The 16,193-nt window shown below is 41.5% G+C and overlaps 1 protein-coding gene across 3 annotated transcripts in view; it reads right to left on the minus strand.

The window, feature by feature from the left end:
- LOC117500568 (lamin-A-like) overlaps positions 1–10,001 on the minus strand; it is a 33,076-nt gene extending 23,075 nt beyond the window's left edge. Inside the window, exons 1-3 of one of the 3 annotated variants that reach the window (XM_034153467.1) lie at positions 9,986–10,001; positions 5,171–5,296; positions 2,991–3,369 (exon numbers count right to left, since the gene is read on the minus strand). In XM_034153467.1, the coding sequence (XP_034009358.1) occupies positions 2,991–3,325 (335 nt within the window). In that variant the 5' untranslated portion in view covers positions 3,326–3,369; positions 5,171–5,296; positions 9,986–10,001. Of the gene's footprint in view, positions 1–2,990; positions 3,370–5,170; positions 5,297–5,795; positions 5,815–9,985 lie in introns of those variants that run through there. The other 2 variants (XM_034153468.1, XM_034153466.1) reach the window with 2 other exon arrangements.
- Between the last annotated feature and the right edge of the window lie 6,192 nt (positions 10,002–16,193).

Genomic DNA, 16,193 nt, shown 5'->3' on the forward strand with positions numbered 1-16,193 from the left:
GACAAACCTGTGAACATAGTTCTGTAACTCATGCTGTGGTTCAGAACTCATGTTAAGTGTTTTGCTCACATATCATTTGGTTTTTCGTTTACCTGGCTCCAAGCTTCAGACTTCTTTTACAGCACAGCATTCCTTCCACACCTGCTTTTACCAAGTTATGTGTATTTTCTATCTACAGTGTTGAATTTTTTTACAAGCCATGGAAAGCTTTTGTGAGATTGTTTGGCATTCTGGCCCAACAGCTTGGGGTTATGCCTCAGGGGAGGACAGCATGTGTTCCCCGGTAGAAGTTCTGCATACAAGGAAGTGTGTGTGGAGTAGCGGAGTCATGCCTTTGGGCTAAACAGGTGTGTCCAGTCAACTGAACTGCAGTGCCGGCCACACCTGTTGCTGATTTTCTGTCAAACATGAGAGCAATAACCAAGCACACCAACAAAAAGTCAACATATTGTGAGTGTTTGTTGTGCTGCCTTCTGCTGCTGTCTCCACCTGAATCTCAGCAGCCGGTCAAAGCAGCCCCTCAGACAGTGGGTATTTATAAACCTCACTTCCCGTTACAGTGAGTCTACAGTCAGCCCATTCCAGAGGCCATGAAAAAACCCTCTGAGTCACCACAGTCACACGACCAAGCCAAGACTTCCAGAGTGCTATGGCAACCAAACACTAAACAAACTGTATAACAGATAAAGCCGGCACAGGCTGGATTGAGTGATCCCTTTCCACCACACATGCGTCAAACGATTTCCTTCCACTAGAAACAATAATGCAGCAGAAGTTGTCTGTGCTTCTCTTTCCAAGTCGCTGGAGAATCACATTGACATTTGGGAAGTGAATAGAAAATGTAATAATACTGCTCTCTCAACACTCAGTATACACACACACACAGCCTTTTATTGAGAGTGCACATCATCATCCAGTTTGTGCAAATGTACACACACCACAGATTGAGGAACTTGGGACAGGGACACAACAATGAAGGTACAGTAATCGTCCATGGCACAAAGGAGCATCATCACATTTCCTGCTGATCTTTTGCATTTGTTTTCCTCATTCAACACGTAGCACTGAGCCACACCCATTGAGTTTTGTGTACATTACCAAGGACATGCTTCACAGGTTACTTTCAATAATAATGTCACCTCAGTGAGGAGAACACAATGGCACTAATTGGGCCAATCACTCCCTGTAGATAAAACACTGAAAATATGCCTTGTTGAAATGTCTTTTTTCTTTTTAAAAAGGCATGTGTTGAATCTCTTTGTAGGAGTGGTAATACTTTCTATCTTGTACTTTTAGTCCTCTTACACTTTGCCAAGACTGTGACACATTCTTTAACAGCCTCTATTGCCTGAGGCCTACGGCAGCAGTCTGATCTGCAGATATTCACCCAAGTAGCTGAATCAAAGCGGGGGAAAACACAGACAACAAACCTGCTGCTAACACCTCAGGCCAGAGGTGAGGTACAGAAGAAGTGAAAGTAGGAATGATATAATTGCATGCTCTTAATGCTACAACACCAGAAGTAAATAATTTGTTACCTGCCACACAAGTGCCAGTTCACTTTTATGTGACTTGCATGTGACATTTTCTTAGAAAGATATTAACTCAAAGCATGGAGGTTACCTTAAGACTTCTGTGGCACTAAAATTGTTTGGTTATTATTCTTATTCTTACCACTGCCAGGGAGGCTTCAATTTCTATATCTGTTTGTCAGCAGGATTCCGAGAAGAAAACTCAATTTTCTTGGTGGAAGGGAGTAGCATGGGCCAAAGAAGATAACCAAATCATTTTGGAGCAGATCCAAATCGTGGGGCGGCTTCACAAATTATTTTTGACTTATGGTCTTGACAGAGTCTGCGTTCCAAGTTTCTATTTTCAAATATGTCACTAGTCCACACGTTTCTGGATCCACTGCGAACTGTGAACACCTGGCATCGTGTTAACAATATAAGTCCATTCAAAGTACAACAGATGTTCATTCTTAGCTTCTGTCCATAGTGCTAATATTGTGAAACGTTATCACAAACTGTAGAGCTTTTGCAGCCCAGTTGTCTCACACACTGTAATGAAAGACATTCTGTCATTAGGGCAGTAATTGTACCTTCACAGGTTGTGTGTTAAAGGTGTAGCCCGTTTAGCTGGAGGTGTGTCATTTTAACATCCACCGGCCCTAAATGCAACACAACTGACAAGTCATACCAAGTAATCAACCTGGAATGTATTCTAAGATGCTAACGTTATGTTTGGCTGCGCACTCTTCACTGCATTCCTGCTAGAAAATGTGGGTGTTGCACCACCTCAGTTTGTAACAACAGGGCGTAACAGCACAAAAAGGTAAAATTACAACATTCAGAACCACATTTTCAATCACTGTGACTGCAGTAACCACTACGATGACATCTTTTGGACACATCAGAAAACTCTATGCTGAAATGTTGATGGCTCTGGGACATTAAGAATAATGCTTATTCTAAACAAAGGAACTCAAATGCAAGAAGAAAACTACACCGACTGATGGGCCAGAGCATGTAGGAACAGTATGCAATACCGTAAAAACAATTATACCACAAATTATGTTATTATCTTCCTATTGTGCCTGTATCTGCATCTTCAAGTAAACGTACCTGCCTATAATGTGAAAACTATATTCTTCTCATGCATCAGTGAGACGGGAACAAGACCAGGTTACTTGATCAGTTTCCAAAAAGGCAGGGAATTCCCCCGCAATGAAACCAAACAGCAATTAAATGTTATATAAATACTGCAACACAACTCAGAAGAGTGTTGGGTGGTTCTGCTGACTTTGAAGTACAACTGAATGAACGTATTATTATAACTTTTTTAGAAAACAACATCGTATGTGTGCCGTTTGCCTATAATATATGATATTTTACAATAAACATGATAACTGTGGCCACAACCACTTTGTGACATAACTCTTGTAACAAAGCCACTCCCTTTTAAGCCCCGCCCCCAGATGCTCCTCCTACCTGGCTTTGAGGTCCTTGTGCTCCTCCCTGATCTTGCTGAGCTCCAGCTGCATGCGTGCTCGCTCCTTGGCAACCTGGTCCAGGGTCTTGCGGGCGTCGGCCAGCTCCGCCTCGTAGGCCCCCTTGATGCCCGACACCTCGCGGGTCACACAGGAATCCGACTCGGTGATGCGCATTCGCAGACCGGCGTTCTCCGACTCCAGCGAGCGCACCTTGTCGATGTAGACGGCCAGCCGGTCATTGAGGTTGATCATGTCCTCCTTCTCCTGCAGCCTGGTGATGCGGGTCGGGGAGGAGGCACCCCGGCTGGTGCGTTTCTGGCTTGGGGTTTCCATGGTGATAATGGCTCAACAAGAGGTGCAGAGGTGTGAGTCACTGGCTGTGGGGGAGGAAGGGGAGAGGAAGAAGAGTTAATGAAAAACTATCTGAGCTACCTTCACTAGGAACGCATTGCACACAAATCCTGCGTTGAATCACACATTAAACTTTAAAAGGAGTTTATGGTGAAGAAATGTTCCAGTTTGCGTAGCCCTGATCCTTTCTGGGCAGCCTGCCTCCCTGCTGGCTCTACTCACAGATATGCATGATTTTCTATTCCAGCATCATTTTTCCACATCTATAAACGTCATTGAATACCAACCCTTCAAGTGTGGTGGGTTAAAAGTCATTTGCAAAGGCAGAGCTTGTTCACACAGATGCGATTTGTTTTCCTTGGTTCTTGTTTTCTAACACTTCAGATTTTTTGGATACAAAAAACCCTTTTATCTCACAGACGCAGGAGCTGAGGTTTTCCTGCTTTTAGTGCTCCTGATAACGTGCCTTATGTGACTGTTATTTCCACTGCAAAGAGTAACACATTGTCATAACATATGCCTCATGTTCTCTCCAGTTCCATTCAATTGTAGTAGGAGCAGTTATGCAACTTTATGCAGCTCCTGAGTAAACATACATTTCCCACGAACATCAACTTGTAGCTTCGGCTCACTCACAAGGCAAATAAAACTCTTTTAATTACTCTTACAATATGCATCCGTAGCCAGGAATGCTTAATAAATGAAAACATGGCCCTCCTTTTCTGCTCTCCACAGACTTTTTGGGTAATAACACATAAAAATAAGCTTTTAATTACTTTCACAGCATTATCCAGTGATATTATCGCCCACAACTACCAGCACCCATCAAAATAACAAAGTGTTGACTCATACTATCAACAAATGCTACAAGATGTCCCGATAAGGACTTACATCTGCTTCAGATTTCACTTACAGAAGAAGAATGAATTAAAACACGTGGGGTTATTTTTGAAAAAGAATGGGGAAAATGTAAAATGATCCTTTAATGAAACCTTTAATAAACTATGCTTCCAACATGGCAACTGTAAGAACACTTTAACTCTGAATTACTGAATTGAAAAAGGTCTGTATGCAAGGTTCATACAAATCAGAAAAGCCCTGCAATTAGGGATAAGGACTTCAACAATATTAATACATGTTTAAGTATGTTTAAGCCTCTGTGGCTCAACAGGTGTGACTTTCAAACTCCATCTTATTTCTCAGCAGCTAACCACTCACAACCAACAGCACTTTTTCACTTAACAGCGTGAACACCTACTTCAAATTGCTTTAGCAGTGGGTGTATTTTGCCATCCATCTATCCACCGGCCATTACTTAAAGTGCGCACAAGGACATTCACAGCCATGTGGGTGGAATGGCGCACACATGAATGACGCGTGCACACGCCCACAGGCGCCAACCCATACACTCGTAAGTACTCTCTGGACTACATTTGAATAAATGAAGCATCCACTCACGCTCCAAAAATGTGGCAACTGTTAACAGGTGCTGTCTGATGTTCCCCTCTTCTATAATAGCAGTAAAATGAGCTACAACTTTTTAAAGTTACAAAGCTATTCCACACTAACTAAACTTACTTCAAGCTGATTTAAGGTAAACAACAACTATATTATTATAAACACACACCAACACTATTTAACTTTGAAACAAACTAAAAGTCTCACAGGGACACTATCTGATTAAAACTTCTTAACCTTAACTCTGCTGTGTGGAAACCTCTAGACTTCAGCCTGCTGAAGGGACTAAAAGTGAGAGAACAGGATCTTTCTAGAAGTTTATCTGCTGGTTTGAGTGTGTGTGAGCTGGTGTGAGTGTGTGTGCCATACCCCAGAGGTGCGTAGAGAAGAGGATCCGTAGAATAATGCAGTCCTGCTCTCTGCTAGTGGGTGTGTGCGCCTTTGGCTCGTGCCCTGAACTGTTCTCCTAGCTGTCGCTCACTGCACATGTACCTACTGCCGGAGAGGGAGAGAGGGGAGGGAGCACAATAGAGCAAGGAGGAGTCAGACGAGACAGAGCGTGTGTGTGTGCTTATGGTGTGCACACACACACAAAGCAGCTGCTGAGTTTAATCTCTCCCTGCACTGGCCCTATCTTTCCCTTTCTCATTTCACTCAGGCAGAGCCCTCGCAGACACACTGACCTCAGCGCCTGCTGCAAGTGGTCTGTCAATAAATCGCAGCGACAGGGATGATACTGAACAGCTCCCAGGTGGGTAAAAGTGTGTGAATGTGCCGATCTCACCCTGCTGCTATGGAGAACACATTTTTTGCACAATTTGGCTTAAAAACAGCTTTGGCAGCCGGCTCGAACGCTAATACGTGGAGGAAGAAATTCAGTTTCAGTTTTATCAGAAAAAATAATACTGTAAGCAGCAGAGGTGACCTTGGCAAACACAAACTTACATCGCAAAGTAATAAAACAAGTCCAAAGTGCATGGAAATCCTTCATCACCTTATAGCAGCGTTGTGTTTTTTTTATCCATGGCAGAAAAATAACCTCTCTGCAATCTCGTCCACTGAATCCAGGGAGGAAAAGTTCCTCAAATATGTTGTGTCATATTCCCAGTGAGTGAAAGAATAATTCCCACAAGTCATCTTGAATGTCTAAAGGTCTGACACTCAAACCAAGTTGATTCTGGTCTTATAGATATTTCCTCGGGGTGGAGTTAATGGAGTCACAGGTCCAATCAAGTTCTGATGCAGGGGGAAAAGACGTGTTCTCTCTGTGTGTGTATGAATCTTCTCATGGAGGTTAGTGTGTGTGTGTGTGTGTGTGTGTGTGTGTGTGTGTGTGTGTGTGTGTGTGTGTGTGTGTGTGTAAACAAGGGGCAAGACAGCATCTCTGTTTTTGGGCATGGGGCAGGCCCAGTGGCTCAGGGAGTATGCGGGCTGCAGTGTGGCCTTCCAGTGGAAAGGAGCAGTCAGCCTCTGAAGCTGCCTCTGACTCACACATCCCGACACAAACAGCTCGCTTGTACGGCCCCGCCTCTCTGCCTCTCCCTCTTTCTTTTTCCTTCCAGTTTAAGTTTTTGTGTTTCCATGGCAATCACACAAAGACAAGAATGCCCGGCTGGCAGTTTGAGCATCTTTCTTAAAAAAAGCTTTTCTACAACTGTCCAAACATTCTGAGCTCTTCTTGTGCCGTCTGTGTGCACCAATAATAATCAAATCTGCATATCACAAATCCCATCATGATGAAACAGAAATGCTTAGCGATGCAAACAAGAAAGGGGCATCAATTTATATGTTTCCCAGATGATTGAACAAGACTGCAATAATGAATTCATGTTTTGTATTTTTAAACCCTCTGCTTATTCGAATTTGAAGACAAGAACGCGTTGCCTTACCACTTGTAAGTGTGCTAATTTAACGGCTCACTCTGGGGCTAAAAGAGCAAAAACAAACAAACCCTAAAGGCCATTGTGGCAGCGGGGTGTGGTTAGGGCACCGGCTGCCAGAGGCCAGACAGCTGATCAGGATCAGGTAATTATGCTCTCAATAAGAAGCCTGCTGGTAACCTGATTCTGGTCTGTCTTGCAGTAGGCTGGTTCCTGGGAGGATTTCCTGGCCACAGAACGGGTCTGATCAGGACAACCCCGCACCGCTATTTTGAGTGGCGTATGATTATTTTGTAATAAACCAATAATTATTCACCTGCCTCCTTCTCCTTCTGTCCTTTTAACCTGGGAGTGAGCGGATGTGCTCACAGCCATATTATACGATTTTGACGGAGGCTAATAATCATTTTTAAAATCTCCCGATTATACAAAAAAAGACACACAATTCCTCAGAACCCAACAAGACGTCCCCATCCATACATATTCAGCTTACAATTAAACTGAGAAAAGCATCAAATAATCTAGCTGTTTATTAAATAATTGCAAATGTATTTTTTGTTCAATGACTATTCAATTTAGCTGTAGATGATACATAATTACGGTTATGTATTTCTCACAGTTGGATCTCTGCTAATAAAGCTGTCCTACATTCATCGGTTGAAACAGGACATGACAAAAAGGTTTTGAAATAGAACGAAATAGTTAATAGTTGTATTTGAATGCTGCTTTATGAACCTATGCATTCAAGTCTTTAGCCACCAGACTTGAAGTATGAATCCCAGATCCACTCACTCATCAAGAGGGAAGACAGGAGCAGGCATGACAGACTGATGCAACTACATACACGAGACGAGTACTGAACAATGTGTTAGCAGGCAGCTCCCTCCTGACTTGTTTCACTCGTCGTTTTCTGTCTGCCCTCGCAGCATTCCAAGAGGGCAGCAAAAAACAGGGCGTGCCTGTTGTGCAATGTAAATGTTTTATTTCTCCATTATGAGCCACTGACTGGCTGCTCACCTGGGACAAAATGTGCAATGACAAAGAAGGATTTGAGTATGAGAATATTTGGTGTGGGAGGAAACTCTTAAGATTTTCTTCAGAAGCATTAGGCTACTATAAACAGTCCACCCATTCCAGTTTAAAACCTAAGGAGCAGCTCGCTTTCCTCCATTATCTCCCTTTCCTGCACAGATGTACAGGATATCTCCGATCTTGATTCGTTTTCAGATAACGCAGCTAAAGAAAGATTACTAATTTATATAATTTAACAGTTAATGTATCATTTGACAATCGACCAGTCTGTTACAGAGAAACACGTCGATTGTCCTTCAGTGTGCTTTGTACCTCAGCAGCAGCTATAATTATAGAGCAGTCTCTCACTTTGTTATCTCTGCTGTTCAAAGACCTTTGTACTTCACACAATGTGCATTAATCATTCATTAAAAAAATACAGTTTGCATATCAATGTCAAGCGCACAAGAGTCTGCTGGTTAGACTTCAAAATCAAGTTTGCTTTTCAAAGTAAAGTTAAATATTAGTTGCATATTCTGTCCATTTCTACATGTATACCATGCAGCATAACATTACAAAAGTGTTGCTTTGTGTGTCTTTGTTTTGCCTACCATGCAAATTATTCACAACATGATCACGCCAACCTTTAGTCTTATGTAAATTATTTTGTATAATTCTTCATATTGTTCAGGGATAGGAGGACAAAAAACCGCTGAGTACCAACTGTGTTATCTTAATGAGGGATCTTCTTTTCTTGGGTGCGTCTAAACAGATGTAAGCCATCCAAAACGTGTCTGTTTACTTCATTCGCCAACACGAGGAAGTGACTGTCCCTGGGAGAAATTTAGGAAACTGTATATGGAACAATTCTCAACTACTGTGGCTTTAAAGTGTGTGTGTGTCTCTCACATCTGGAGCCACACCTGCTCCCACCAACATATTTTGTTTTATCAAACATGTATGTCCAATATTATCTATTTGTAATTTGCCAAAATAAACATATCAGTGGCAAAACTAATTCATTTTAGTACAACAATGATATAGTTGTTTTTGATGTTACTTCACTGCTACCTTACTGCATTTCTGAGATTAAATACTGTATTTTTACATCTGCTGTATTTATTCATCAGCTAGATTTACTTTCAGATTAAGTTTTTTTAAAACTATAAAAAGCACATAAATGATTCAACCACCCAACTGTATAAAATAGGTAAAATAAGATCCATTAATTCAATACTGTTTTATTTCATGATCTTTACTCCTTGTGGGCATTAGTCAAGTCCGTATTGTATTTATAGAATGGAAAGTAATAGTACAGTAAAATGTTTCCCATCAAGAGCTTTAATATTATATGTGATGTGTTTGGTTTAATATTACTTTTTAATTATATAAATTTAGGTTTGTGCAAATCTCATCTTCATAAACTGTTGGATATTTTATTCTGCAGAAGAAAACAAATGGTTCTCATAGGAATACAGAACAAGATACATTGTTGTCGATTAAACTACCAAACAGCTTAAAGAGGTTTAATTAAGCACAAAATTAAACACCTGGGCAGTTAAATCTAACATAGACAATTATACAGAATACCAATCCAAAAACATACTTGTACTTTAATCAAGTATTTCAATTGTTGTTTCTACCCAACTACAATTGAGAGGTAAACAGTGTAATGCATATATTGTATGCATGCAGTATTATTGCATCAATAATTAGAATCAAAACATATCATTTATATTTAGCTGAAATGGGCAAATCTGCATAATGGGTACTTTTACTTTTGGTATACTTGTAAGTATAGTTTGATGCCAATCCTTTTGTACTTTTACATGAGTAACAGTAAGGGCTTTTTACTTGTAACAGAGTATTCTTACACTCTGGTAACCATACGTTTACTGTAATACAAGATATGAGTACTCCTCCCACCTCTGTGTATAAATACTTTTACTTAAGAAATGGAAATGAATACGTCTCCCCCCTGGTTGTCGGTCCCTGTAGTGTTTCTGCTCATGAATAATGCAGCAGCTGTTTCTCTCTCTGTCGCCCCCTGTCGGCCATGCTGCTGTCTGATGGTCACATGCAGTCTTTCACACACACACACAGAGGATACTAAGCGCCCCCCACTGGCTGACACACTGAATGGAAACTTATGCCTGCAAATCGGTCATTGAGTTCACGAGTTAGTTCACCACCCTGTCTGCTCGTCTCCTTTAAAAACCAATGTCTCAAAACAAAACATGTAAGCAACTTCTGGAGATATTTACACCGTGACATATTGACTTAAGAATCTTACCGTCTCTTTTTGGAAAAGCTTTTCTTCGGTGGTTTGAAACACGTCCCGTCCTTTCCGACGTCTATATTGACCTTTCAAAATGTCGTCAGTCGAGTTAATCATAATATCATCCTCTGGGCTGGTTTTTCTTTGAACAAATTGGTGAGGGTGAACTCCTGTGAGCCGAACAGGCAGCCAGCAACCAGCAACCACCTGCAAATCAACACACCTGATTAGACTGCCAATCTTCTGCTAATTACAATGCAGCCTGCCGGCGCCACCTGGCGGCCATTACTCACGCTCAACTGGACAGGATTATCAGAGCACGAACAAATTAATATATAAATAACAAATATTAAAGAAAATGAAAATAAATACACAAAAACATATAAAGAAATAAATGTTCTTGTCATTTAACTTTGGTATTACCATTTTATGCAATGTCTTACTTCTACTACACTACATCCCAAAAGTCCACTTCTTACTCCAGTAGGCCTTCATTTCTGTGACAGCTTTAGTTACTGGTTAACCATAGGTTAAGCAACACAGCAATGTATTCATTCATTCAAATGTTGAAGTCAAAGTAATGAACACATTAATGCATCGCTAATTATAATCCAGTAATATAGGCTGATATATTTATATAATTCTCAAATGGGCCATTCTGCATAATGAGTACATTTTTTCTTTTAATACATGGGCCTTTAAGTATCTCAATTATACAGAAATCTTATCAAATTGTACATCACAATTCAGAAACCTGTTATCAATCCACATGGACTCCACTTTGGCAATGATTGTGACCTGAGCTGGATTTCACATAAATTGATAATCTAATTAAACCGGCTTTCCAGGAAAGCACCATACAACTATTCCTCAAGGCAGCCACTATTGAGCTGCACAGATGGGCCAGTTGAAAAGTGCAGTCAATGTAATTCCCCATGATCCTAAACTCTTTCTAAACACAAACAAATAAACACAAATAAAAATAAAAAACTTGAGTATGCTGCTGGAGATCATTTACGGAGCTCTTTTCCGATATGCTTATCATTATGTAAGAGATGAACATTTTACATGACCCGTGTTACTGAGCTGTAAATGGTTTGTTTACATTCATAATGTTCATAAATGATGGAACAGGACTGTAGGTCACTTGGAGGTATGAAGATCTCAGAGAAAACAAGGCAAGAGAATGTGCTGTGATTGTCTTGACTTTGGTACTAAATCTGCACCTGAGGAAAGTATCAGTTTGTCATCTGTAACCCTGTAATTATTGCATGATCGACCTAATGATACAAATAATTTGCTGATGCTCTGGTACAAATCTGTATCCTTTTAAAAATCTATGAGGTAACACATGTGGAATATTTGATGTGAAATACAAAACTCAAGTATGGCTGAGTTTTATGAAATTGTACTAGTTGTGTAAAGGTACTTAATGACTTTCCATCAAGCATAATACATGTCTGAAAAGGTTTTAAAAGCTCTACTTGGTATGTTATCTGATATAAACACAACTGAATTTAGAAGTGAATTCAAGTGGCTTCATGTGCAATCAGTTGTTGGGGGGTTTATTTCTAGCAAGCCACCCGACTTCACTGACAGCATTTACATAATACAAATGTGACCCAATCAGTATCTTTACAGTGTGATACTGACCCAGTGACTTAATCCTTTAGCAGATAAAAAAAATGCAATATTTCATTGTGTAAAGTAAAAACAATGTCCAAATCAACGGAAACCATAGTCTGCAAATAAAAAATGAATGTAAAGATTAAAGCCACAACATAGCACGACTCTTGAGTTCAAAGCTGTCAGTGACGTGTGTGAGATCACCAGCGTACTGGAAGCAGGAGGTGAGGTGAGCCTTACTCATCACTAGGCGTGTCACTGGCTGTACAGCACCAATGTGATTAGAGAGATGGAGGGGGGGAGGAGGGGGGGGGGAGAGACAGTGAGAGAGATGACCTAATACCCTGTAAAAAGCAATGAAGTCATACTACCTGACTCATATTCCCAAATGACACCAGCCTTTCCAATCACAACACCCCAGTGTGTGTGTGTGTGTGTATGAGAGTGTGTGTGCGTTTGTTGTTAGAGGGTGAGGTAAATGTGTGCGTGTCAACAGCTTCATGCATGTCAGTATTTCACTGCAGGGGAACAAAGCTACAGAGATGTTTGTTAAACCAAGGAAACACTGAAACAATAAAAAAAATCACAAAATTAAATTGCATCAACAGTGATTTTCATAATGGATTTTGTTTTTTTGTAAATTTGTCAAACAAACTCTGGTTCTAGCTTCTCTAATGTGAAGCTGTGCTGTTTGATTCTGTATCATATCATTATAAATAGAAAATCTTAGGGACCATTTATCGGGAAAAAACAAGCAATATCCACATGTCAAGTTGGGCTCTGGAAATCAGCATTTTTCACTATTTCAAAAGGCTAAATGCTGAATTTGCTGATGAAAAAGACTAATACAGTAGATGGATCAATAATAAAAAAAACTGTTGTAGCCCTATGACATACAGCCAAAGATGGAGATAAGGCAGCCCTCTGAGCTGTCTCACTCACACAGACAAACAGGAGTAAGTGTACTCATGGGTCACACTGCTCACTGAGCAAATCGTAAAGCATTGTAAAAATGAAGCCAATAGAAGTTTAAAATCTGTGAGATTAACATACACTTTGAACTCCACTTTTTCTGATATTGAAAGCAGAGCTTAGTGTAGAGATTCTTGCTGACGTACGACAAATATGGAACCGAGTTTGTGATGAAAAGGCCTCTTCATCAGGGTCCCTGCATGGGGGTGAACCTGCAGGAAGAAAAACCGGAGAAAGAAACACTCTACGTGTGATGGGTTATTTTTATTTCAGTTGTACTTCCTCTCAAAACCCCGATTTTTCATCTGTTTTATTAAACTATTGTTTGCTTGTTTTGTATTTTGTTTTATTGTATCATGATTATGTGCAGTCTGTCTGTAAGAACTTCTGTTGCTGCTGCCCTAGCCTCAGTGGAAAAAGCTTACAACCAATAAAAACAAACATAAATGAGCAACCAAATAAAAGAAGAACAACAATAGAGGAGGGAAAACCCCACACACAAGTGGCCTCTGGATTTAGTGTTATCTGGTCAGCTGATCAACTTCAGGGCTCTCGTCAGCTTTTAAGCACAAGATGTGGTATCATTTGCATGCAGTCTTACATCATCCCTGAGAGCCCGCTCACTATGGCATCAGCACGTGGTGCTTAGCCAACATGTCCCTTTGTGCTCGCAGAAGCCTCATTCAAGAGACAGCGGGGCACCACAAAAGTATTGAAAAGGACATCTGGCCATGGAAGTCAAAGGGATGTCCTTTAGGGATTCTTAGACGTGTCTTTACAGCCTATTAAGCCTGTCCTCGTGAGAGACAGATACTGTCCATATAGGTGAAAGGGATATTTGCACGGGCTCCTGGACAAAGAGGATGGTGTGTGTCTCTGCGGCACAGTAAACCACAGCGTGTCCCCAAAGATGCCAGTTAGCCTTTCATCAGGGGAAAAGGAGAAACAGCACTGGTGTGACGACCAGATGGTCAAGATCATTGAGTTTTTTTTGATGTGCAAGTAACATGACCTCAGCACTCTGGGTTTCACATGTATCCTGCAGCTTACACACACACACACATGCACACAGAAACATAAGTGTACAAATGACAATTGTAGCCCACAGCTATAGACAGTGAATGAAAAGCAGACCTGCTGTGGTCCATTCACAGCGCGCAGACGGTTTAGTTCATGGTCACAAAGGTTATGTGGTACAACAGCATCAGGCCACACCAGACTCACACATCCAGGCAGAGGAAGGGGGGGGGGGGCACTATCCCAGATCCATCCTTTCTATTGATTGGGGCTCTGGAGTCCCAGCAGACCCCTTTTAATGGATATCCAGACGACCTCCTGGACACACTGGCATACTGGCTGCCTCACTGAGAGGCTGCTCGTCCCGTCCTCACCATGCTCTCACCCAATCCTCTGGCCTCTCCACTATAGGGTGGGGATTGGGGGCAGACCGCCTGAGCCCACCCTCTGGCCCTTCATACATCACGCAATCCTCCTGCTGCTGTTTTTTAAAATTATTTTATCCTTGTTATTGGTTGGAGTGTGGAGGTTTTAATCCTGGACTCACACCAGGAGTCTCCCTGTGAGTTCTCATCTGCAGCACACCCTTAGGGAACGCACCCCTTCCTGATTGGCACCCAGAGAGCGAGTCTACTCTAATTATCAATATAAATACACCTGCTCTATCTTTCTGGTACCATCTTATTACAACACTTGTATTGTTTTTTTATATTCAGACCTGGAAAATGTAATATTATATTGTTGCTCCGTTCTGTGTTATTAAAAGGCAGAAGGCGTTGTCACTCAAAAATGCTAAAATATTCATGCTGATCACTCTAAAAGAGTCACATGCCATGCTCAGTCTGTCATATAAGCCAAAATGGTAGACTGTGTGTTTGTTTTTGTCATTACAGTTGTAACCCAGTTAAAGTGCAGGGGAAACACATGTGATGTGGAATATTAAATTGAATTTAATTAGATGGGGTTAAACTGCACAAGTATCTACAGAGTGAATTTAAAACATCCCTTGGGAACACCAGGAAACACATCAAGAGATTTCACGGATATTTTCTCTAACTGCATTTTAAATATCAGTAAACATCAACTCAGTTTGTCACGTATATAAATGTAAGCCTATCTATTTTCTAGGGGGTGAGAAATTAAAACAAACACACGGTGAAGCAGTAGACCATATAATGTTATCTAAAACATCCCCAGAGTTCGCCTTGTTATTCAGGAAGCCTTATGCAACACATACTTGCTATACATCCCACCATGCAAATGCACAGATGGTGATGATAGGCTAATCTTGAGTTAGACTGACAGTATGAGAAAAGCTGAAAACATGGACATTAGTTGTTGCTCAGCACTGCGTGGCAATTAATAGACCGGGTCCAATGTATCCTGAAAGCTTTATTTAGGGTGGTGACCCAAGTGTAATAATAATTTAAAACTCACTCACTGAAAATAATGATGTCATATGAGAAGTGCTCCCACTTTTTATTTTCTTCTTCATATTTTTTTTACTAGCCTACTGTAGATAAATCCAAATGTACAGAATGTTATTAAAATTAAGGGAAGTTCTGGGTACTTTGCTACCAGTTTGAAACCTTATAAATCTCTAAAAGGAAAGGGGTGTGACAAAAACGCAATAGCCTATCTGTATTAATATATATTTTTTTTTATTCAATAATAATACTATTTTCATTACTGCAGTTTGAGTCTTTGTGTTGTACTACAACCATGCCGTCAGGCGTGGTTTCTGTCGAGGACATCTTGGGGAGTCTATACGCGAGCAGCGCGGTTCTTTGTTCACGGGGCTGCTGCAAACCCTTGTTTTTTTTAACGGGAAATGTGCGAGGGCTTTTCTGATATTCCCCCGCTGCATAGGGTCTGCAACGCCTGTCTGACAACTCCCTTTCTCCTCTCCTCCGCGTATACAGCCCCTCACCCCCGCCCCCCAGACACCCTATTTCCCTCCTATACATAACATCCTCATGCGCAACGGCGCCGGAGACAACAACGCGGTGACCTGCCGCAAAGCACGGTTACATGGAGGTGGGCGGACCCCCCCCAAAATGTACCAAACTCCTTTACTCCCCAAAAAATCATGTCATATGGTCCACGCTCCCCCTCTTAGAATAAGGAGATGCACGTTTTTATCAACTGATAAAGTTGTCTTTTCAGCAGCAGAAGCAGCAACAGAGGACCATGTGCGCACCGAACAAGCACCTTTTCATACGCAACTGTTTACATCCTAAAGGGCTATTCTTACATAAGTCACCTATATGCGGTTTTCAGGCTGCACTGCAGCTAGGGCTATGAACGAGTTTGCAATGGCGCGGGATGTAAACGGTGAGGTGTTTTCTTCTTTTCTATAGGAGACGTGAGGGCTGCTCGGTTTGGGATGCTATGAGCTGGGGAACCTGAGACGGAATGGTACAACGGGAGGGCGGCTCGTTTTGTCTCGGCGAGGAGGGGAGCTGTGTAAACCAGACTGGGTGGAGCAACACTTCGCCCGCCCCATCTATCGTGCAGACGGCCTTGTGTCCCGTTTGCCTGGAGCTCGGAGAGAGACTACTGTACTGAAAGTCTGGCGGATAGAGAGAGAGGGGGCCGGTCTATGGGA

The sequence above is a fragment of the Trematomus bernacchii genome, unplaced genomic scaffold (genome assembly GCF_902827165.1).
Source record: "Trematomus bernacchii unplaced genomic scaffold, fTreBer1.1, whole genome shotgun sequence".
Lineage (NCBI taxonomy): Eukaryota > Metazoa > Chordata > Actinopteri > Perciformes > Nototheniidae > Trematomus > Trematomus bernacchii.